The sequence below is a fragment of the Neophocaena asiaeorientalis genome, unplaced genomic scaffold (assembly GCF_003031525.2).
Source record: "Neophocaena asiaeorientalis asiaeorientalis breed wild unplaced genomic scaffold, Neophocaena_asiaeorientalis_V1.1 scaffold105, whole genome shotgun sequence".
NCBI lineage: Eukaryota > Metazoa > Chordata > Mammalia > Artiodactyla > Phocoenidae > Neophocaena > Neophocaena asiaeorientalis.
Window position 1 is genome coordinate 4,899,085 of NW_020172162.1, and position 24,549 is coordinate 4,923,633.

The window sequence follows — 24,549 nt, forward strand, 5'->3', positions numbered from 1 at the left end:
ACACATGTGTGTTTAGCATATTAGGACTGTGAAATTTGGGAACTGGAAGACGTTTAGGGGTCACTGGACTCAGTCCTCTGATTTTCTAAGAAAACAAGCCTGGAGAGGGTCTGCGGCTCATTCAGAGTTACAGAACTCTTAAGTGATAAAGCCGGGACTCAACTTCATTTCTTTGGGACTTAAACCCAAAGTCCAGTAACATGATAACCTGAGCCAGGCAGCTAAAAGTGGGGGAGCCTCCCACAGGCAGCATGGACAGTAATAAATAGTGAAAACTAGCACCTCATCACCAAAGGAAGAAAAAGAAAACAGTAAAAAGCATAAAGCAGTGAGGCTCAAAATGTGGTTGGCAAACTCCTGGGGAGTCCTGCAGCCCCCACTGAGTCAAGTCCTTCTCTGGCCTGACTCCTATAATGAATGCACCTCCATCCCAGGCAGGCCTTCAGCATTGGAAGGGCCATGAGGGAAGGGGCAAGGGCCTGGGAAGGCGGTGGGTGGGTGGGGAGGGGTGGAGAGGCAGGCCAGTTACACTTAATAATTTTTATTGCTTCACTAAGTATCAACCCTTGAAGGTATGTCTTTCTAGTATTCTTTGGGGCAAAATGGGAGATACACATAAGACTTCTGTTGTATATCAAAACATGATGGTTGTCAAGGAAAAGCACGTGTGAGAGCTGAACTCATCACTTTTTTCACAGAACACCAATTAAAATAATGACCGACAAACTATGACACTTTTTCAAAAATGAACAGAGTAAGCCTGTCACTTCAAGAAAAACAATTGAAAGTATTTGTTACAAGTGATAAAGTTAGATATTTCAAGCCAAAGTCAGCATTTTGGAAAACTTGTATCCACCACCATTAGGTTTTTCTGGTGAGATTGGTAACGATCTTAACAAATGTGATTTTTTTTTGATATTGTGTAATGAAATGCCTTACATTTGGAGGATCTTCATAACTCAGTGAGTCAATATTGCCCAAATGACCAATGCATGCTATTAAAAAAATCATCCATGAATAAGAAAACCCATTCCAAGTGTAAGACAGACCAATGGATTTTAAGATAAAAGCATATGAAAAGTTCATTGACATGATTTCAGATTCTACACTGCAACTAACCTTTAAGAAATTTGTCAAGTTTTGATGTAGCATCAAAGAAAAGTATCCTCAATTATCTGGGAAGACTATTAAAATACTTCTTCCTGGGCTTCCCTGGTGGTGCAGTGGTTGAGAGTCTGCCTGCCAATCAGTAGATATAACCCAATAAACCAAAGCTTTTTGGGATCCTAAATAATGCTTTTAAGAGTATAAAGGAGTCCTGAGACTAAAAAGGTGTACAATATTTGACCATTTATGTCAGTATGCAGCACTAAGGCAACCAGGGCATTACTATATTATAGCTTTGTTCAGTCCTTACCAGAGGAGTGATATTCCTGACCAGCTGAAGAAATGTTTCTTTTCTATAGTTTTTTGTTTGTTTGTTTAAGGAATTAAGGAAGCAAATAGTTCTGAGACCCTCTGATTCACTGGTTCCTTTATTCACTTGCTCACTCCTTCATTCAATGGCTTTTTTCACAGAACTAGAACAAAAAGTTTTAAAATTTGTATGGAAACACAAAAGACCCCAAATAGCCAAAGCAACCCTGAGAAAGAAAAACGGAGCTGGAGGAATCAGGCCCCTGACTTCAGACTATACTTGCAAAGCTACAGTTATCAAAACAAAGACATAGGTCGGTGGAACAGGATAGAAAGCCCAGAAATAAACCTACACATCTATGGCCAATTAATCTATGACAAAGGAGGCAAGAATATACAATGGGGAAAAGACAGTCTCTTTAATAAGTGGTGCTGGGAAAACTGGACAGCTGCATATTCTAAGAAAGGGAATGTTCTAATTTCAAACACCATACACAAAAATAAACTCAAAATGGATCAAAGACCTAAATGTAAGACTGGATGCTATAAAACTCCTAGAGGAAAACATAGGCAGAATGCTCATTAACATAAATTGCAGTAATATCTTCTTTGATCCATCTCGTTGAGTAAACAATAAAGTAAACAAATGGGACCTAATTAAACTTAAAAGCTTTTGCACAGCAAAGGAAACCATAAACAAAATGAAAAGACAACCCACAGAATGGGAGAAAATATTTGCAAACAAAGTGACCGACAAGGGATTAATCTCCAAAATATACAAACAGCTCAATATCAAAGAAACAAACAACCTGTGGCTCCATATCAAAAAAACAACCTGATCAAAAAATGGGCAGATCTAAATAGACATTTCTCCAAAGAAGACATACAGATGGGCAAAAAGCACATGAAAAGATGCTCAACGTCAATAACTATCAGAGAAATGCAAATCAAAACTACAATGAGGTATCACCTCGCACCGGTCAGAATGGACATTATTTAAAAAATCAACAAATGATGCTGAAAGGGGTGTGGAGAAAAGGGAACCCTCCTACACCATTGGTGGGAATGTAAATTGGTACAACCACTGTGGAGAACAGTATGGAGGTTCCTTAAAAAACTACAAATAGAACTACCATATGATCCAGCAATCTCACTCCTGGGCATATACCCTGAGAAAACCGTAATTCGAAAAGATACATGCACCCCTACGTTCATAGCAGCACTATTTACAATAACCAAGACACGGAAACAACCTAAATGTCCACTGACAGATGAATGGATAAAGAAGATGTATATATATACACCATAAGTTTGTTTTATTACTCAACCATAAAAGAGAATGAAATAATGCCATTTGCAGCAACATGTTGGACCTAGAGATCATCATACTAAGTGAAGTCAGATAGAGACAAATACATGACATCACTCGTGGAATCTAATTTTTTTTTAAATGATATAAATTTTTTTTTTACAAAACAGACTTATAGAAAACAAACTTATGGTTACCAAAGGGGAAATGTTGGGGGGAGGGAAAGATCAGGAGCTTAGGATGAACATACACACACACTGCTATTTATAAGATAGGTAACCAGCAAAGACTTACTGTAGAACACAGGGAACTCTATTCAGTATTCTGTGATAACCTATGAGAAGAATCTGAAAAAAATGAATACATGTATATGTATAACTGAATCACTTTGCTGTCCACCTGAAACTAACACAACACTGTAAATCAACTATATGCCAATAAAATTAAAAAATTACAGAGTGCTTACTGTATTGCAGAAGTCACAGGGAAGGATACAAATATGCACTAGAATGTTGCCTGTTTAATCACAACAGAGGGTCTTCCTCCTGCACTACACACACTGAAAGCCCCAAGGGGTGTAAGAGCCAAACTGTTTTTTCACTCGTAGAATAAATTGTTTAATGCCTTCTGCAAATTGGCACAAAGCTCATTAGTGAACAGTTACATCATGAAAGTTCTCTCTCATTAAAATACAAAATTGATTCAGAATTGAGAACATACACTCACAAATATGTTCTGCAAAAGATAAGTCTGTGTCTCAGGGAAGATGCTTATGGGCTTGGCTCTCTGTGATTGTTGCAGTTCCCTCAGTATCAGAAAGAGCGTGATTCAGAGAAGCAGTCTGTTAAGAACAGAAAGACAGCCATGAGAAATGAGATCATGTTCTCTGAATACCCAAGGGCATGCTTACATTTTACTTTTCAGATAAGATGCTTAGAAAGGTTTTATTTACTTAAACCAAGCTGCTAAAATTTTGCAGACCTTTCTCATGTGCAGACTTGGTTAATTTTTCATGTCACATGAAGTGTTGAGATAGCTGGGAGTATTTATCTCAGAGCTTAGAATCATGTGATCATTCCCTCAAGTAATACTTGAATTACTGTCCAGTGAAGCAGGGCTTTTTCAAGTTGTTTTGGGATCAGTAAGTGGGACATATAGGGAGGAAGATTTAGGGTCACTGAAGATAAAACCTTTTCAACAATTAGAGCTATCAACAGTGACATGTATGGATGGACCTAGAGACTGTCATACAGAATGAAGAAAGTCAGAAAGAGAAAAACAGATATCGTATATTAACATATGTATATGGAATCTAGAAAAATGGTACAGATGAACCGGTTTGCAAGGCAGAAATAGAGACGCAGATGTAGAGAACAAACGTATGGACACCAAGGGGGGAAAGCAGGATGGGGGTGGTGGGATGAATGGGGAGATTGGGATTGACACATATACACTAATATGTATAAAACAGATAATTAGAACCTGCTGTATAAAAAAAAAAAATTCCAAAAAACAATGACATGTGAACATTCCATTATGAAAAGTCATGAGTTCTTCTATCACTGACAGTCCTCCAGTAGAGGCTGGATAACCTTCTACCAGCAGTGTTGTAGAGTTTCTTCTTGTTATCTGAGGTTGGAGAAGATGATTTGGAAGGAAGGTCATCTCTAGGATTCTGTAATTATCATTATCACAGCCATGAGACATCTGCTGGGTGGGATCATCAGCAGAAAGTACGTGATTTATTCACCACATATTTATTAAGCACCTACTATGTGTCAGACACTATTCTAGACACTGGAGATACAGTAAAGAACAAGACTGACAAGGTCTCTCAAGGCACTTATGTCCTAAGATAGGCAGACAAGCACTGAACTAATAAACAAGACAATTTCATATTAGGATAAATGCCTTGAAGAGCACAAACCAGGATGATGGGAGAGAGTGGTTGGGGCAGGTAAGAGTCAGGAGCTGCTTTAAATTAGGTTTTGAGGAAAGTCTCCTTGAGGAGTTGAGGTTTGAACTGAGACCTGAATGCAGAGGAGGCGTCTGTCCTGAGATGACTGGGGAAGAGTGTTCAAAGCAGAGAGAACATGTGCAGAAGACCAGGGCAGAAATAAGCTTGGCATATTTAAGAAGCAAACAGAAGACATAGAGATGGCCAACAGACACATGAAAAGATGCTCAACCGCTAATTATTAGAGAAGTGAAAATCAAAAATACATTGAGGTATCACCTCACACCAATCAGAATGGCCACCATCAAAAAGTCTACAAACAGGGCTTCCCTGGTGACGCAGTGGTTGAGAGTCCGCCTACCGATGCAGGGGACATGGGTTCGTGCCCCGGTCCGGGAAGATCCCTCATGCCACAGAGCGGCTGGGCCCATGAGCCATGGCTGCTGGGCCTGTGTGTCCGGAGCCTGTGCTCCATAACGGGAGAGACCACAACAGTGAGAGGCCCGCGTACTGCAAAAAAAAAAAAAAAAAAGTCTACAAACAATAAATGCTGGAGAGGATGTGGAGAAAAGGGAACCATCCTACACTGTTGGTGGGAATGTAAGTTGGTACAGTCACTATGGAGAACAGTATGGAGGTTCCTTAAAAAAACTAAGAGTTGCCATATGATCCAGCAGTCCCACTCCTGGGCACATATCTGGAGAAAACCATATATAATTCAAAAAGATACATGCACCTCAAGTTCATTGCAGCAGTATTTACAATAGCCAAGACATGGAAGCAACCTAACTGTCCATCCACAGAGGAATGGATAAAGAAGATGTACATATATACAATGGAACATTACTCAGCCAGAAAAAAAGAACAAAATAATGCCATTTGCAGGAACGTGGATGGACCTAGAGATTATTATACTAAGTAAGATAGGGAAAGGCAAATATCATATATCACTTATATGTGGAATCTAAAAAAAAGGATACAAATGAACTTATTTACAAAACAGAAAAAGACTCAGATATAGAAAACAAACTTATGGTTACCAAAGGGGAAAGTAGTCGGGGGAGAGAAAAATTAGGGGTTTGGGATTAACAGATACACACTATTATATATAAAATAAACAATAAGGTCCTACTGTGTAGCACAGGGAACTATATTCAATATCTTGTAATAACCTATAATGGAAAAGAATCTGAAAAAGAATGTGTGTAAGCGTAAAGCACACATTTGCTGTACACCAGAAACATTGTAAATCAACTATACTTCAATTTTTTGAAAGCATATAGATTAAAATACAGCAAAAACATTTCACTAAAAAAAAAAAGCAAACAAAGCCAAGTGAGAGGGGCACAGAGGAATGTGCTTTGGGATGGAGTGAGGCATAGGTAGGGGCCAAATCTCATAGGAGCTTCGCCGTTATTTATCCAGTGAGAAGCATGGGGGGTTGGCAGGGAGTCGTTTTCAGTGAGGAGTGGCATGCTCTAATGCACTCTCTAAAAGATGACTATGGGTGCTTTCTGGAGGGTGAATTGTAGGGGCCAAGGATATAAGCAAAGAGGGGAATAGGAGGAAACTCTTGAGAAGTGTGGTTTCACAGAAGCCAAGAGAAGAAAATGTTTCGAGAAGGAAGGAGTGGGCAGCAGTCTTGAATACAGAGAAATTAACAGGGAGGTATTGATGGCCTTGAGGAGCAAATGTTTATGGGTGGTAGCTTTGCAAGCCCACTGCAGTGAATTTAGGAAAAAATGGGAAGGGGGTAAGAAAACATGGGGAGCAGAACCCATTTCAAAAATGCTGTGGAGGGATGCAGAGAAATAGGACATTGGGAGGAGGGTATAGGGATCATTTCTAGGATGGAGCTACTACAGCAGTTCTCTGTGCTGACAGGTGGGGGTCTGCAGAGAGTCAGATACTGGGGGTTCTGGACAGAGTAGTTAATTGCAGGAGAGAGATCCTTGAAAGGGCCCTGTGAATTGTTTTGCCTCTTTATTGGAATCCAAAATTTTGTTATCTTTGACGTTGATTAGTTTGTCGGAATGTTCTTGTATTAAGTTGAACCATATGAAGTTACCGATACTCATACATTTTTGACCTATGAAAACAGCAGTGGCTTATAATTCTACCTAATAGAATTAGGATTTTCGACCTTAATTTAGACAGTTTCTCCCATAGGTCTTTATAGTTTCTATACATTCTTAATTTGGAAACAGTCTCAAACTTATCTCAAAGTTGCGATTACAAGAACAAAGAATGTTTCCCTCCCCAACCGGAACCATTTGAGAGTAAGTTGCAGACCTGATATTCTCTCTCCCTAACATTTGAGTAGGTATTTTGTATAAATAAGAAGATTCTCCTATAAAATGCCAGTACAATCTAGTAAAATCAGGAAATTAACAGCAATACATTGCTGCCAACTAATCCTTCAACCCCATTCAAGCTTTTACTAGTTGTCCCAATAATGTCCTTAATCTCAAAAGGAACTAGTCCGGCATCTCACATTGCAGTTAGTTGTCATGTCTCTTTAGTCTCCTTCATTCTAGAACAGTTCCCCAGTCTTCCTTGATTTTTCATAACTTTGACACTTTGAAGAATACAGTCTAATGACTTTGTAGAACAGCGCCCAGTCTGAGTTTGTCATGGTTATCTTTGGCAGTTTGGTAGCCAGCCTTCAAATTGGCCACACCTCCTGTTATTCAAACCCTCATGCAGTCTCCTCCCACACTGTAGCAGAGTTGATCTTTGTGACCAAGAGCATTAGACCAGAAGTGGTTAGGTTATAGAAGCCATCTCTTGGATCACTTGTTCTGGGGCAAGCAAACGTCCTATGGATAGGCCCAGATGGCAAGGAACAGAAGCATGTAGCCAACAGCCAGTGAGAAACTGAGACCTGCCAACCATGTGAGTGAGCATGGAAGTGGATTCTCCAGCCCCAGTTAAACCTCAAGATGACTGTTGCCCCAGCCAGCAGCTGGACTTCAACCTTATAACAGACCTAAAACCAGAATCACCCAATTAAGCCACTCTCAGATTCCCGACCCCCAGAAACTGACATCATAAATGTTCATTGGCTTAAAGTACATAATGAATACAGGCAGGAATATCACAGAAGTGATGGTGAGTTCTTTTTATTGCATCCTGTCAGGTGGCACACAATTTCAATTCATGCCATTACTAATCATCTTTATTTCAGTCCCTTGATTAAAATGGAATCTTCTCGGCTTTTCCACTTTTTGCTCTTTTTTTCCCCCCTCTTTTAATTAATGAATATTTTGTGGGAGATACTTTGAAATGATGTAAACATCCCTTTCTTCATCAAACTTTCAATTATTTTTCTCAGTGTGAGATCTTGGTTTTCTGTTTTATTTGATGGGATATAGTCTGTTACTGTCATTATTTATTTTGATACTCAAATTGTTCCAGATTTCACCTGCGTTCCTTCATCCTGGCTCTTGTGTTCTCTGGACACATCCTCATCATTCTTTAAATATATGCTTGATTTCTGGCACAAGATATTCTAAGCTCATCCATGTTCTTTGCCTGCCCCAGCCCTGAAATCAGTCATTTCTCCAAGGACCTCAGGTTCTTTTTAGTGGAAAATGGTATTAAAGCCAAGGTGTGGGCACTGTTGCCATTGGGGTGTCATTGCTCCCAGGCCCACTCAAAGGACATATATATATACTTACATATACTCATAGATGTAAATATATAGACATATGCAAATATATACATATATGTATATACAAATATATACTACATATATCATATAATATAAATTATATATATGTAAGTATAATACAAATAAAATATAGATATGTATCTTTAAATTCATACTGATGCCTCTAATTGGAGGGTACTCTGGGGTTATTCCGTCTGTCTCCCTTTCCATATTAGTGACCTCCCTCTCCCACAGTGAGAAACATGGCTCCGTTACCCTCATTATATTTATCTGATTCATTCCCTCGTATATAACCAGTCTTCCGTCACCACTGCATCCACCCCTTCCCCCACATGGATGCCCTCTATTCAGGCACTGACATCTTTTCAGAGACACCACCCTCATGAATGCCCTCCTTATCCCCTTGGGCCCCAGGCCACTGCTCCACATGGATGTTCACACCCACTTCTCCCCGCTCAGTCTCTGACATACCACCTCAGGCTGCCCCTACACGTGGACGCCTTCCTCACTCAGGCCTAAACTCCCCACACTGGATCTGCCCTTCTCACCCCACTTGGGCTCCAACACCCCACAGGCTGTCACAGGCTGCATCTCCTTGCTCTGCCCCCATCGAATGGCTTTAGGGCTGACTTGTTCAGGAGAGGAAAGGGAAGAGCAGGGCTTTGTGATTTCAGAAGGATGCCAGCATGGAAAGGGACATTCTGCACCCCCCTCAGCTCAGTTGTGAATTTCGTCTGTAGTAGTGGGTTCCGAATTTCTGGTTATACCAGAGTATCCTGGGAAGCTTGAAGTACAAATCTCAAGCCAACAGAAGACAACACTAAAAACAGGGAGCAATCAAAGTGTCCTTAGATAAGCTGTAACAGAGAGAGAGGCATGGACGTATATACACTACCAAAGGTAAGGTAGAGAGCTAGTGGGAAGCAGCCGCACAGCACAGGGAGATCAGCTCGGTGCTTTGTGACCACCTAGAGGGGTGGGATAGGGAGGGTGGGAGGGAGGGAGACGCAAGAGGGAAGAGTTATGGGAACATATGTATATGTATAACTGATTCACTTTGTTATAAAGCAGAAACTAACACCATTGTAAAGCAATTATACTCCAATAAAGATGTTAAAAAAAAGCGTCCTTAGAAAATGGTTAAATAGATTATAGGGAGGCATTCAGTTTTCATTTTAGACTTTTGGTTTCTCTTTACATTTTCTACATTTATACCTTTATATTATTAATACTAATGGGTTATGGGCCATGTTTTATAATTTTCTATATTAAAAACATAATTAGCAAGACTTGTTTCTTTAAGTAATACAAAATACAGACTTCCGGACCCTATAGCTGGAGATTGATTCAGTACACCTGGGCTAAGACCTGGGCATCTGTGCTTTGTAAAATTCTCCTTTGAATGTAGTGATCAGCCAGGTTGTGGAACCCCCGCTCCATCAAATCCTCCACAGGAGTTCCCTCGGCAGCTGTGTCTGAGTATCCACTGAGCAGCGTGCCCAACACCCCATCACAGATGAACATTGACAGAGCTGAAGCCATATGAACTTTCTGAAAACTCAGGACAGGTAGGTTTTGGTTTGAAGGCTTATGATCCTACTGATAGCTCCTTCCAAAAGTCAGTTTTGTCTGATCCTTACTGTAATTAAAGTGAAGGGTAACTCTGAAAAGATGCAGGTTAAGTACTCTTCAAAACTATCAAGGTCATCAGTGACAAGGTCAGTCTACTGTCACCTCCAAGAGGACCCTAAGTGGAGATGACAACTAAATATAACGTATCCTTGATAAGTTCTTCGAAAAGAAAAAGGATGTTAGGTAAAAACTAAGTATGGATTTTACTTAATAATAATGTGTCAATATCAGTTCATTAATTGCAAGAAATGTACTATCCTAATGGAAGACGTCACTAATAGGGGAAACTGGGGTATGTATGGGGCATGTCAGAACTCTCTGTATAATAGTTCTATAAATCTGAAGAGGTTCTACAATAAAAAGTCTTAGAAAAAAAATGGAGGTAACAGGAGATATAATGAAGTGACATGGCAGACTCAGTGATAGCACTCTGTAAATCATCAGGAAAAGGTGAAAATATTCAAATGGGCATGAAGAATATAAGTAGGTGTCATCACTTTCACGTGGGAGATAAGACACAGGGCCATTACTGCAGCCCTGCGTCTCCAGGAGTGACAGGCCACTGCTGCTGCTGTTCCAGGAAATTTGAGGACAGCAGGGACAGATTGCTCCCAAAGGTCACTGTGGAAATGTCTGATAGATGACCAGTTGCCCTGAGGGAGAGTCTGGGCCTGCGTACAGGCGGGGAGAAAGGATGACTCTGGGAGGGGCAGTTGTATTCTTTGCCCTTTGAGAACAGCTGTTACAGGCTTGATGTGCAACCTGTCCTTTACTGGCAGAACAGACCCAGTGCTGTGCAGGGTAACCAGTTCCTGTTGCCTATGGCTCAAAGCCAAGCTCGGTGCTTTGTGACCACCTAGAGGGGTGGGATAGGGAGGGTGGGAGGGAGGGAGACGCAAGAGGGAAGAGTTATGGGAACATATGTATATGTATAACTGATTCACTTTGTTATAAAGCAGAAACTAACACACCATTGTAAAGCAATTATACTCCAATAAAGATGTAAAAAAAAAGCCAACAGCAGCTGAAATGTTCACGTTATGGCCTACAAAACAGTGCAGCCAAATATCATTGGGTGCTCTCTTGGTGTTTGTAATACTAGACACAGCTGAAATAGAGGAAAAACTGCATTTCTTTTTATACTAAGGCAATATATCCTACAAAATGGGAGGGAAATCCTTCAATTTATAAATTGCATCCTAAATTGGAGGCATTTTACCTGTTTCAGGTCCAAAAATCATCTTACTTTGTCTAAAACCAAAAGTCCTTTTAAAAACACAAACGACATTTTAATTTTACAGTTGTCAGAGAGAATGTAGAAGAGTATCATTCTGCCATACATGGACCAATAAAAATACTAACAGCTATGGCCCAAAAGTACCACCATTGCCACTCATATATGTGCTTGTAGTAGACTGTCCCTTCTGTCTCCTAGGGCAGTGAACACAAATGTGCCCAACTGCTGGAAGTATCCCCTTGTTGCTAGAACCATCCAGGAACAGGGTTACCTAGGCGCCTCTGTGCTTGCTCCCGGCTAAAGCAAGAAAGAGCTGGAGCTTCGTGTGCTTTTGCACATTGGCTACGTGGTCAGAGTTCAGTTGCAGAAAACATAATCCACTCTAGGCAGATTAAACAAGAAGTGATTTATTATGGGATTTTCAGTGGCTTTCAGAATCACCAGAGGGCTAAAGAGACAGATTGTAGACCAAGCTGCCAGGAATGACTCCGCAAAGCACATGGCAAATCATCAGAGTGGCTGCTGCATCTGCCTAGATCCGGAAGGTATCACAGCAGCTGCTGGCTGCAAAACCAGCCACCTCAGCTATAATCAGGAAGCTGCCACTGGGGTGGCCAACTCGAGAGCACATTGCCTTTGCCAGAGTCTGCCAAGAGGACACCCTACATGTTGCTTCTTCGCATATGAGTCAGTTCCAAATCAGACTCCTGTGAGTACAAGTGGTGGGTAGAACCTAAATCACATTTTGAACCCAAGTTGCAAGGGAGTCTGGGATGTTATTTTTTGTTTTTCAGCCTCTGCATGCAGGAAGGGGAGTTCAGATGGATACTGAGGAATCTAATTTATGTTATCTGTCGGAGTCTGCCCTGCTAGCTACCCAGTTATCTATGCATATTCCTCTTGCTATAAGTAGAACCCACTCCCTCCCCCATACATCACCACATCCCTAAGTCCAGGATCTCTGGGTTTTGTGCAGCTCTCTTTAAGTCCAGATGAGGCTTTTTGTGATCTAGTGACCTATAAATTAAAAGACTGCCTGTCTGCTCTCAGTATACACTGGTGGCAAAGGAGGATTAGAACTCTCCAGAAAGGGATAGAACAGAAACATACAATTGCCATTTGTATTAGCAGTCAAATGCCACTAGGCAAGAATGGTGAAAGCACCCTGCTCGCATGATGGAGTGAGGTCCTTGAGTAGCCATGGGAAGGACTCCCTTGTTCATTAAAACCATGACCCAAATCTAACTGATATCCTAGCCATCTCCCATTAGCTGCAATAAAAGTAAAGCTGATAGGCAGTCATTTTTTAATTTTCCTAACTTTACCTGTATTTCTTTCTGCTGCCATAGTTGTAATAATGCTTGATTAGCCAGATGTAAGTGAACCGTGAGATTAAGAGCTCTACCACGTTCTCCGCACTTCCCCCAAGTCTCTGCATCACTAGGATAGCAGCCACATCTGGACCCTGTGGTATTCACCTGTCTCTGAGGAGACCAAGTCCTGATGGAGTAGAAATGGGAGTTGAGCTGGAAAAGAGTTTCTCTGAACAAAGCCCTGGGTAAGGAGAAGTGGTGTGGCAACGCCTCCCTCCGCAGCAAGGACAGTATAGCCATGCAGGCCACAATATGTCACATTTAGGGACCGTCCAGCTTTGGGGATGGGTGAAAAATACACTTTAAAAACAGACATGCCTAGTTGGTTCTGGGAAGAAGACGGCAGCAACATAGTTTTTTAAATCTCTGAATCATCACATAAAACAGAACAACTAGGGAGCACAACCAAATACACATGGGCAGCATTTACCTCAAACCGCTTAAGTTATCCACAAATCACAAAATATAAGCAGGTGGTAGAGGTAAACCGCCAACAGCCACCAGACCTGCATGATATTCGTGCTGTACGAGAGGAAGGAGTCAGGAGGAGACAGCAGGGCATCTGACAGACCTGAGACCAGGAGAGCCCCAGAGTAGCTAACAGGAGTGCACTGGAAATGACTGCAGGCTAATCTGAGCACAGCAGCTGAAACTGGGAGGGGTTTTACCCAATTCAGTGCCAGCTGAGTGCAGGGGCTCTTGGTGGGTTCTGAAAAGAGCTGAGGCAGTCTGGGCCAGATTAACTCCTGAACCCGACAGCCAAAGCTCCCTTCCAGGCCAGGGCACCCGTCTGAGGAGAAAGTGCTGACAGTGGAGTCAAAACTGGGCAGGACAGTGGCAGGAGGCAGGAGGGAAAGAGAAAGTCCAGATAGAAGAGGGGAAAGAGAAGAGGTAAAGGAAATCTCAGAAAGCAAGGTGCCATGTTTTTAAACAAGTTAGATTTTCCTGAACTACACTCCATTCTAAAGGTTCAGGAAAATTTAATTTTGCATAATGAGCAACAGAAAAGTATCGAGGTCCAAACCCATATAAAGTTATTAGGAGAATGAAAGAACACAGAGCAGAATAACATCCCTCCGATGAAAGCATGCCAGAAAGACAACTTGATAAAAGAGGTCAGAACTGAAGCATACTATTTCAAAATGAGCTTAAAATACAAAACGTTAAAATTCAAAAAGAAATGAAGAAAAAAAGATTTAAGAGAAAGTGTCAAATATTGGCAATAGGCAAGGAAGATTTAGCATGGATAGGAGGAGTCTTGATGAAGAAAAACAAAGGGAACAAAAAAAATACTAAAAATAGTAATGCCAATTTTTTTTTCTGAAATATAAAACTACGTGTTTGAATAGCACAACACATACCTGAGAATAGTGACCAAAAATGATACAGTATAGTATGTTAACTGGACTTTAAAGGGAAAAGATCCTATAGACATCTAAAAAGAGAAAGTGACTTTTAAGGGAAAGAAAATTAGATTATTCTCAGGCTTTATGTCAGAAAAAAAAAAAATGGAGCACAGATGGTCCCCAGCTTACAATGGTTCAACTTAAAATTTTGGGGCTTTACGATGGTGCAAAAGCAATATGCGTTCAATGGAAACCGTACTTCAGATTTTGAATTTTGATCTTTTCCTGAGCAGTGATATACAGTATGATACTCTCTTGTGATGCTGGCTCCCACTGGACAAAGATGGGAAAATTTGCACTTCAATAAGGACATTAATTACAGTAGGATGGAACTCATCAAATATTTTTAAATCCATGAGTTTATGATGATTTTTTAAAAAATCTGGTCACCTTAGAAGAATGATAAGGAACTATTTCATTATCTGGAAAACAAAGAATCAAGCATATGACTCTGAATCATATGAATTGTACCGTTGGGTAACCAAACAAGATGAGGAAAAAAATCTTTTTAAAAAAGTGCGACAGGGCTTCCCTGGTGGTGCAGTGGTTAAGAATCCACCTGCCAATGCAGGGGACACGGCTTCGAGTCCTGGTCCGGGAAGATACCACATGCCACAGAGCAACTAAGCCCGTGCGCCACAACTATCGAGCCTGCGTTCTAGAGCCCACGAGCCACAACTACTGAGCCCACATGCCACAACTACTGAAGCCCACGCACCTGGAGCCTGTGCTCCGCAACAAGAGAAGCCACCGCAATGAGAAGCCTGCACACTGCAACGAAGAGTAGCCCCTGCTGGCCGCAACTAGAGAAAGCCCACGCACAGCAACAAAGACCCAACGCACCAAAAATAAATAAAATAAATATATTTTTTAAGTGTGACAACTGATAAATGAAAAAAAATAAGGTAATTATCATCTGGCAATCCCCACTGAATTAATGGATCTAAGCATTGCATATCAGTGACTGGATCTAGGCATTGCATATCAGTGACTGTGGGCATTAAAACAGATAAACAGCTAGACACTGTGGCCCTCCTGATGACACAGCACTCTACCACCTGTGGTCTCACCACAGCAATTGAAGCAAATTCTCACCAAGCCTCTGGATCCAGTTGCTGACTTGCAGGAAATATAAAGGACAGAGGAAGATTTTTGAACTGCATCATGAATATGCCATCAGCAAAACCCAGACGAGAGAAACTCTACAACCTGGTTTCTTCGACAAATTGTAAGGAAAAGATAGGAGGGAGAATCTGTAGATTAAAAGGCCTATCACACTTTTAAACTATAGTCTCGGGATGCACATTTGAATGGAAAAAAATCTTTTTTTTTTTTAAAGTTCAAAGAAGTGCTTACTGTAGAAGTCAGGTTGATGGCTACTTATGAGGGGAGGGAGGGGTTGTGATGGGGATGGAGCACATAGAAGGGGCTTCTGGGTTGGCTGCCAAAATTTCGGTTTCTTGACCCAGCTTGTGTTTACCTTCTAATAATTGTGTGTGTTTGTTTTGTGTGGTTTTCTGTTATCTGTCTTATTTTATAATAAAAAGGTGAAAAGCATTGATAGACTTGAAGCACAGTAGTTTTCCATGATAAATATTAGGTAAGCATTGTTAGTTTTTTTTTTTTTCCAATGTATATGTATGGCAGTGATGTTATGACATTTTAACCAAAACCTTTACTCTCACAAGCTCGTAATAGTCTCTAAGGCTCTAATGTATAACAGTGTAAAATAGAAAGTCACATGTTAAAAGCAATTGTACTTTTGTTTCAGTGTCTGCACAGTGGAATGGACATTGTAAAAATGAGGTCACATGGACTCATTTGAAGTATATCACTGTGGGGAGTGTTGATATATACATACACACACACACACAGCCCTTCCCTCAGCGTTATGTTTAAAGAAAATATATGTATATATTAGTATATATAAGCATAACTGTTACATATAAATATATCTATGTACATAACATACATGTGTATGTGTATATACATACATACACTTTTTTCATCTAGTTGATCTGATGAAAAGTAAGTCTTCACAAGATAGTTTTTTGTCAATCGTACCTCAGAGTAAAGCTTAAAAAGAAAAAAAATGTCTAGCAGCCTTAGACATTCACATGCATGGATTTCTTCGATATATTAAGGTCATTGTATACTTTGATCTATAAATAACTTTTCTCTCTTGTTAGTGTGGCTTAGGCTTAGGCATTAAATCCTAACTTTTGTGAGACTGCAGTGCCTTTCTGGCTGGCCTGTCACTGACATGGCTCCCTGACACATTGAAGGCAGATAAGTGTTGGAGAAACACACACAATAAGAGTTTTGCTGTCCTCACACTCCATAACCAATGACATACTCCTCGTCTATCAAAATCTATAAAGACCTAGTCTACAGTAAGCAGTTGAGATTCCTTACTGCTGAGCCTTTGAAGGGCCTTATATACAGACAGGGCTGCCTGCACCCCTGGTCTACAAGACTGTACATTTTATGTTCCATCATCACCGATTATATTCTTTAGTTCCTTCTCATCACCCCTTTTGCTCCTTCTAATGGTGGGTTGTTTAGGGACTAGCATTATTGTCATATTTGCTTTAATGCATTTTAACCTGCTTGTGAAATTTCTAACCTCTCTTCCAGTATCTCTGCTGGAGGACGGTTCAGTCATCCTATTGTAATAGCAGCTGTTCAAAGGATTTGGAATTTGTTTGGATTTGAAGGAATCAGATTTATACACTATTCTGTATCTCGCTCATTAGCTCTCACTGGCATAACAAGACTGAAAATTTAATTGAACTTTGGGGAAATCATGCATTAGGTTCGTAGCATTTTGTGTGTATTATATAGACTTGCTGTTTTAGTAGGAATAAAAAGTAAATTTTTTTTTACCTTGATGATGTTTAGAATGTCAGCAGCAGCTAATAGCGTAGTTTCATGTCCTAATACATGGATAAGTGTTTGCCCCTCAAGCCTGTTGCCTTTACTGTGATGTCATGTATGTCTACCCAAAGACACATACAAGTGCCCTTGGTTGGGGGGTCGGGGCAGTGCGTATGTGTGGAAGGTAGCAAATGTGCTTGCCCGTATCTCCAACACTGAAACTGGTTTGACAGGGTGTATGAAAGCAAATTACATAGGCAGAGCCTGCTTTCTAGAATCCCTGGATATAGGGACTGTTTTGCCTTTTGTTTCGTTTTATTAGAGGTGGTTTGAAGATTGACACATTCCTCTTGATTTCAGGCCATTTAGTGAGTTTGTTCATCTGAGTCATTGTTTTCTCACCTCTAAAGGGGGGTTAGAACGCACCCCTCCTGCCTCAGCCTTGTTTTCTGAGCTACTTGGATAGTTTTGCCCTGCTAGAAAGCACCTCGGCTTCCCCTCAGTGCCCCGCCGCCCACCTTATGGTTATCTGAGGCCAGACTTCTGCTGGAAATCCTACCTCCCTATCATCTAAACTCTAGATTCTAGAGCAATCTAAATCACACTGCTTTCAGGTTCTGAATTTAGAAAGCCAAGGTAAAATCATCTTCCTTAAACAGATGCCATTTATTCATTCATTCAGGGAGTAATTATTGAACACTTACTATATGCCAAAGATTCTTCCGGGCATTGGTTAAAGAGGTAAGCAAGATAGAATTCACATCATGGAAAATATATAAACAGATAAGTAAAAGATCAGATAGTGATAAGTGCTATGCAGGGACATATTACATTAAGCCAATGAGTTTAGAAAGAGATACTCAGAATTTCTGAGAAAAAAATAGGAGGAAAGAGGTTCTAGAACAGTCTGTCCAATGGCACTTTCTGTGATGAAGGAAATGTTCTGTACTGCACTGTTCAATGCAGTAGCCACTAGCCACATGTGGTTATCAGGAACTTGAAATGTGGTTAGTGCTGAGGAGCTAATTTTAAATTTTAGTTAATTTTAATTAATTTAAATAAATATAAATTTAAATAGGCACATGTGGCTAATGGCTACCATATTGGACAAGCACGATTTGAGAGCTACATTTTGGACTTAGGTGTCTATACTTGTACACTGAATGGGAGGAATATGCAGCATTATCTTGAATATGAAGAAGCAAACACATTCTCACCATATCATCTTGGTAGAATAGATTCGTGACTAGACTTCAGTGTATAAGTACTTTGTTGGAAAGATACAAGCAACCTAATAAGGGAAGTAACGAGAAGCAATGGATGGTCACAAAAAGATGTTAGAATGGCACCCACAAACTGAGGGCTAAAGGCTGTAAGCAATATTAAAAGCTAGAAAGAGAGAAAATCATTGCAGGGACTTCCGTGGTGGTCCGGCGGTAAAGAATCTACCTTCCAATGCAGGGGACACGGGTTCGATCCCTGGTTGGGGAACTAAGATCCCACATGCCACAGGGCAACTAATCCCGCATGCCACAACTACTGAGCCTGTGCGCTGCAAGCTACAGAGCCCACATGCTCTGGAGCCTGTGTGCCGCAACTAGAGAGAGAAAACCCGTATGCCACATCAAGAGAGAAGCCTGCGCACAGCAATGAGGAGCCCGCATGCCACAACAAAAGATCCCACGTGCCACAACTAAGACCAGACGCAGCCATAAAAATAATTTTTTTTTAAATGATTGCATGGCAATGTGTGCCACAGGCCCCTCTGCCAGTTAGGAAATAATAGCCCTTGTTGCTTAATAGAAATTACAAAGCCGGCAGAAAGACAAATAGAATAATAAAGGACTTGTGCCATTAAGACATTTAGCTGAGGTTTTACCCCACTGAGACTGGAGCATCTGATAAACTTTGATCCTGCCCTAATGATTGTTTTCTCCCAGAAGGTAGAGGAAAGTAATGAGAAGAACGACCTAATGCTGACCATTATCTGCAAATAAGGCTGTTGGTCAGGGTCTTCCATAAGGGCCTCTTCACCTGTAATATATAAAGGATCTTCCCAGACCGGGGCACGAACCCGTGTCCCCTGCATCGGCAGGCGGACTCTCAACCACTGCGCCACCAGGGAAGCCCTGTAATATTCTTTTGATTCTGTCACACAGTCATGAACCAACAGAACCATTTGGTGATGTGAAAACAGCAACTTGGGAAAACTTGGAGTTTGTGGTAGCAACAGAAGGGATCACCAGGAAGGGAAATATATCCTGTGATTAGAACCATTACTAGGGCTACCCTGCTGGCGCAGTGGTTGAGAGTCCGCCTGCTGATGCAGTGGACACAGGTTCGTGCCCCAGTCTGGGAAGATCCCACATGCTGCAGAGCGGCTGGGCCCGTGAGCCATGGCCGCTGAGCCTGCGCGTCCGGAGCCTGTGCTCCGAAACAGGAGAGGCCACAACAGTGAGAGGCCCGCGTACCGCAAAAAAAAAAAAAAAAAGAAGAAAAGAACCATTACTAAATTTTCTGGAAAAGCCAAATAGGTTTGGTGTGTGCCAAAATGCTCATCATAGAAAAAGTGTAAGATTTTAACATATTGGAAAAGTATCACATGTATAAAATTATTGAAATTATACATGTATTATCTAGTTCTTCTAACACCAACCACAAATCGTCGTATCATTACTAAATCTGGAAGACATTTCAGTCTGACCATTTTCTTGTCAAACCAACATATGCTTATTGGGTACTCAATATGTATAAGTCAGAAATACCCTCAATGGACATTGAACTTTTAAAGGGACTCAAACTTTCGTTATGCATCCAAGTGTAAGATACCATTACTATAGGACATGGTCTTATTATAACCAAACGAGTAATAACACATTTAAGAAAGAGCATAAAAGGGCACCAATAAGGATCTTCTTTAAAAACACGTAGTGTGTCTAATGAATTTCTGCCTAAAGTGTTTCTCTTCTGTGAATGGGAACTGCAGTTAAGGCTGTGTCATCAATCCTTGGTGTTGAGTACACTGAGCCCATAAATGAACTAAAGACGACCGCAACATTCCTTGAGAGGAACTACAGAGGCTTCCTTGAAGATAGGACTAGGCTTTGTAGATAAAATGAGCCTGCAAATTTGTAATTATAATAATTCATCTCCAAAAAGACTACTAGCATTTGAATTAAGGGCAATAAGTCTTATCCCTTTGAGGACTGTGGGGAGAAGCTGAAAACAAAAATTGTTTATGGACAGCAGAGAAATGCCGGACGTTTCTTCCACCATGAAAGTGCAATAAGAAGCCATCTCTCTCTACTGGAATGAATAAAAGAAAGTAGCCTTACAATTTCCACATCATTTAGTGTTTAAACACTGGTCTTTTCACCCAGAAACAAATGCCATCTAAGCTAATAAAAAGACTATTACATGTAGTGTTGGAAGTGTTATTGGGGTTACCTCCATCTCTTTCCAGTGCCCCTCAGAGACAAGGTGCCCACCAGCAGCCCCTTGTGAGGGTCTTGGATGTTTTTGTATTTCTTCCTTGCCTTGCATAAGCCAACGGGGAAATCAAGTGTGAGGACATTAGGAAATGTAATATTGCTACTCATGTCTTTACAGTTAAATGTTAAATGATGCTTGCTCAATGTAGGATTAGTGGTAGTATATCATTTAAGAAGAAAGTTTCTACTTAAAAATGTTCAATGCTGTTGACTGACCACAAATAAGATTTTATTTAGCATTTTAGATTACAGTTTGGTCTCCTTAGACCAAAGATTCTCAAACTTTAGCAAGTAGCAAAATCAGCACCACAGTGAGGTGGTGTTGAAGCCCTAAACCCACCTGCCACTCAGTCGGATACCATTTAAGGCTGATGTTGACTTTTCACATTTAGAGTGTTTGTAATGGTTTTTCATTACTCCACGGGGCATTGAAGCAGTTTACTGAGAAGTAGGGTGAGGACTCCTGATTGATTTACTGATAAGAAACCCCAGGCAGTGGGTGGAAATGGCTGGTCTGTGGCCCTGTTCATGGTTGTCCCAGCCCTGCTGCTGTTCCCCCTACAGCCTGCCCACCCGTGTATTCAGCTGAGCTGCCAAAGGACAAAACAATGACTTGATGACTTGGATTCTCCTTTTCTCAGTTGCATTAAGGTTTAGTTCCCAGATGGTATCTCTCTGGTGTGATGCCTGCTGGAAAGCTCTTGGTTAATGCACACAGGGTTGCAGGCAAAGGTCTAGCTTCAAAGCACAGAAACCATTAGTCCTATTTTTAAATTGACTTTAAATGTCTCATCTATGAAATAGAGGGTGTAGACACTAGACAGGTGTGGATGGTGTGGTCCAGGAGTTGCTGTGGCCAGCAGTTTGATGACAATCTCTAAAACCGCTAATGAAGCCTCCTTTTTAAGTGTTCAGGTTAAAATGGTTTGACCCTGAATATTAACAACCGTTAAAGAATTCTAGCATCTTGCTTTGAATTATGTACATGACTGAAAAGTTGCTATGATTTTGTGAGGGAAAATTGAGAAGAAGAGTTCATATATTAATCATCCCAACCATTTGTCATTATAACGTTACTTTTGTATTTTGAAGAAAAGCGCTGCTGCCAAGCTGGAGTTCACATTGACTCAGCTCAGGATTCTTTCACCTGGGTCTTATTTTTTTTAAACTTCGAGTAAATCACTATCCTTTGGTTTTTATTTATTTAAATAAGGGTGTAGCCTAAGATCATGTGAAATTATTAGAGTGCTTTGGAAAAATGAGTATTTCATAAGCCATTTACCAAATTTGAGTTTAAATATATTACCCCAAGGTCAAAACAATTGAGGTTGACTTCCAGAAAGAATATTCCACCTTTAGTTGTATTTTATTTCACAGCGATTTTAAGCAGAGTCTCCAGCCAAGGCAGGATGTGTTAGTTTTCTAAAGGCAAAGTACAGGGAGTTACCTTGACTGTTTTCTAGGAGAGTAAGAAAGACCTAAGTGTAATTGTAACGCATCCTATGAGGATGGAGGGTTTTACTGGACAACAAGATCTTGTCTCCCTTTGTGTGTCGCTCACTGCACCTTCCTAGTGTCCCACAAAATGTTGACATTGCAAGTACAGTCCTAGCTGGGTCTGAGGTTCAGTTCTGCTTCTGACTGCAGGGAATCCCCCCAGCTCCAGGGGTTCCAGCTCACCAAACAGCCAGGCGTCCAGGATGCCTTTCTGGTCCTCTGATAAGATGTACACGAGCAAGACTGAGGTCCCAGCCCAGCAGAATAGATTCTCCAGATCTTTTCTCTTTGTGGTCTTGGTACCCAGATGTGGAGAACCAACCCCCACACTCCTCCGCAGGGCCAGCCCTGGGCTAAGTGGTGGAGTGTGCTGTCGTTGTACCCCCAGTCCCTCACAAGGTGTAGCGTACCATCCTCGCCTACCCATGGCCTGCCTCTTCTTGACCTTCCCACACACGCTCGCTCTGCAGCACACCTGACTTGGTGGTTGATTCATCCCTACAGGGCCTGCCCCCAGCCAAGGAGGTAACAACTAGCAGGTGCTCACGCTGCGATGAGTTACGCGTGTGTCAGGCACCCAGCTGCATTTTAACAAGGCCTTTTTTGGAGACAGCGCCTTCCCCGAGGGTGGATGGAAATTTCAAGCACTATGGCAGTCTAGGTGGGGTGGGAATGGAGAGATATTTTTGAATAGAGAGGTTCTTGGGTGCTTTTCAAATCATCCCAGAAAGGAAGGAAGCTGCCTATTACAGATTTACACTCTCATCCAAAAAATCTGAAGCCAGATGTGTTTCAGAATTCAGAATTTTGGGGGTGTTAGCATATACCTTATAAGAACATCCCCAGTGTGATCTGAGGCTGAAACACATTAATATTCACGTGAAGTGGGCCAAGTATTGTATGTTGTACCACCAGATGAGTTTCAATTGGGTCGGGTTTTGCTGGCAAAGTAACGTTTGGTTATTACAGCTTTTAGGATTTCAGAATTGCAGCTAAGGAATTGTGCACTGCTAATTACTAATAGTACACTTTTATTGAGCACTAATAGTGTGCCAGGCACTATGCTAAAGGAACACTTTACAGATAAAAACTCATTTACTCCTGCCATCAACCTATGAGGTAGGAATTATTAGTATCCCCTACTTCACCGATTCCTACTAAGTCCTACTTAAGAAAACTATCGAGTACATACCAGGTACCAAGGAAAGAGAGCGAAAAGTCTGTACAGCCCCTACCTCAGGTTACTTAAGTCACGTGAGGGAGGCAGATGGGCACACAGACATGGGTGTGCCCAGGGCTGCGGGAACAGAGGAGGGGTGCCCCTCCAGCCTGCATGCCAGGGAAGGCTCCCTGGGCAAGTGCTGGTCCTGCTCTTTCAGGCAGAGGAGGAAGCCAACCAAGAGGGAACAGGGAGGTCACTAGCACCACTTGTTACTACTAAGTTCACTCATTCAAGGTCAGTGGCTCTCAAGAGCTTTTGAGGTCAAGGTCCCTATGGTCTTTTATTTTCTTTAATGTAGCTCTGTCCTTGCTTCTCTTCTATAGAACACCTATCTCAGCTTTCTCTCAAGACAACATCTATGAAGTTCAGCCTCCACAAGTAGACAGAAAATCTACAGAGATCTTCCAAGCCCACATCCAGGCCAGTCAAGGTATCATGCAGCCCCTGGGGAAAGAAGACACCTCCATGTACCGAGAATACATCAGAAACCGCTACCTGTGAAGAGACGGCAGGTCCCCAGAGTGGCCCAGAGGGGGACCAACAAAGTCCCATTTACTTATGCTCTAACTTGTTTGTCTCATCTTAAAAAGGTAATTTCCCTTCAGTCCTTTACATCAGAAGGCTTTTACTCTTTTTGTAACTGGGGAATTACAAATCATTGGTAGTAAAGAAATGACTGAATATTTTGCTGTCGTTGCCTTTGCTTTATTTTAGAGATACTTTGCTTAGAAATGTGGTTAATCTAGTATCACACCATCACACTGAAATGTTAACAGGTATTTATTGAGGACCGGCTGTGTGCCAGGCCCTATGGTAGAGTCTGGGAATATCATAGTAAGCAAAATAGGCCAAAATTTTCCTCCCGTGTGAAACGAAGGCAGAGTATTTTTCTTTGTAGTTAACATTTTAAAAAATTTATTCTGATGGTTATGTTAACTTAATGTCTTGATTTTAAAAATGTGTTCTTTTGAAAGTCCTTGTTCTTAGGAAATAAACACTGAAATATTTATAGATAAAGAGACAAGATGTCAACAAAATGCTCTCCAGTGGTTCAGGGAAAAAGAATACATGATAAAGCAAATGCAGCAAAATATTAATAAATGGTAAGTCTGGAAAACAGTAAACAGAAGTTCTTTGAACTTCTGTGAATATAAAATTATATCAAAATAAAACATTAAAAATGTATTACTGGGCTTCCCTGGTGGCACAGTGGTTGAGAGTCTGCCTGCTGATGCAGGGGACACGGGTTCATGCCCCGGTCCGGGAAGATCCCACGTGCCGCGGAGCGGCTGGGCCCATGAGCCATGGTCGCTGAGCCTGCGCGTCCGGAGCCTGTGCTCCGCAACGGGAGAGGCCACAACAGTGAGAGGCCCGCGTACCGCCAAAAAAAAAAAAAAATTTATTACTCTGCGTAGCTTTTATGGTGAGCAGTTGCATTACATAATTTGATGTCTAGTCA

The 24,549-nt window shown here is 41.3% G+C and overlaps 1 protein-coding gene across 2 annotated transcripts in view; it reads left to right on the top strand.

The window, feature by feature from the left end:
• Positions 1-23,773, top strand: part of FIG4 (FIG4 phosphoinositide 5-phosphatase) — a 131,053-nt gene extending 107,280 nt beyond the window's left edge. The window contains exons 23-24 of one of the 2 annotated variants that reach the window (XR_003004555.1): positions 9,764-9,923; positions 23,414-23,454. Coding sequence is in view for 1 of the 2 variants with exons in the window: in XM_024755194.1 (XP_024610962.1) it covers positions 23,414-23,591 (178 nt within the window). In the remaining variant the exon portion in view is untranslated. Of the gene's footprint in view, positions 1-9,763; positions 9,924-23,413 lie in introns of both variants that reach the window. The other variant, XM_024755194.1, reaches the window with a different exon arrangement.
• The last annotated feature ends 776 nt before the right edge of the window (positions 23,774-24,549 follow it).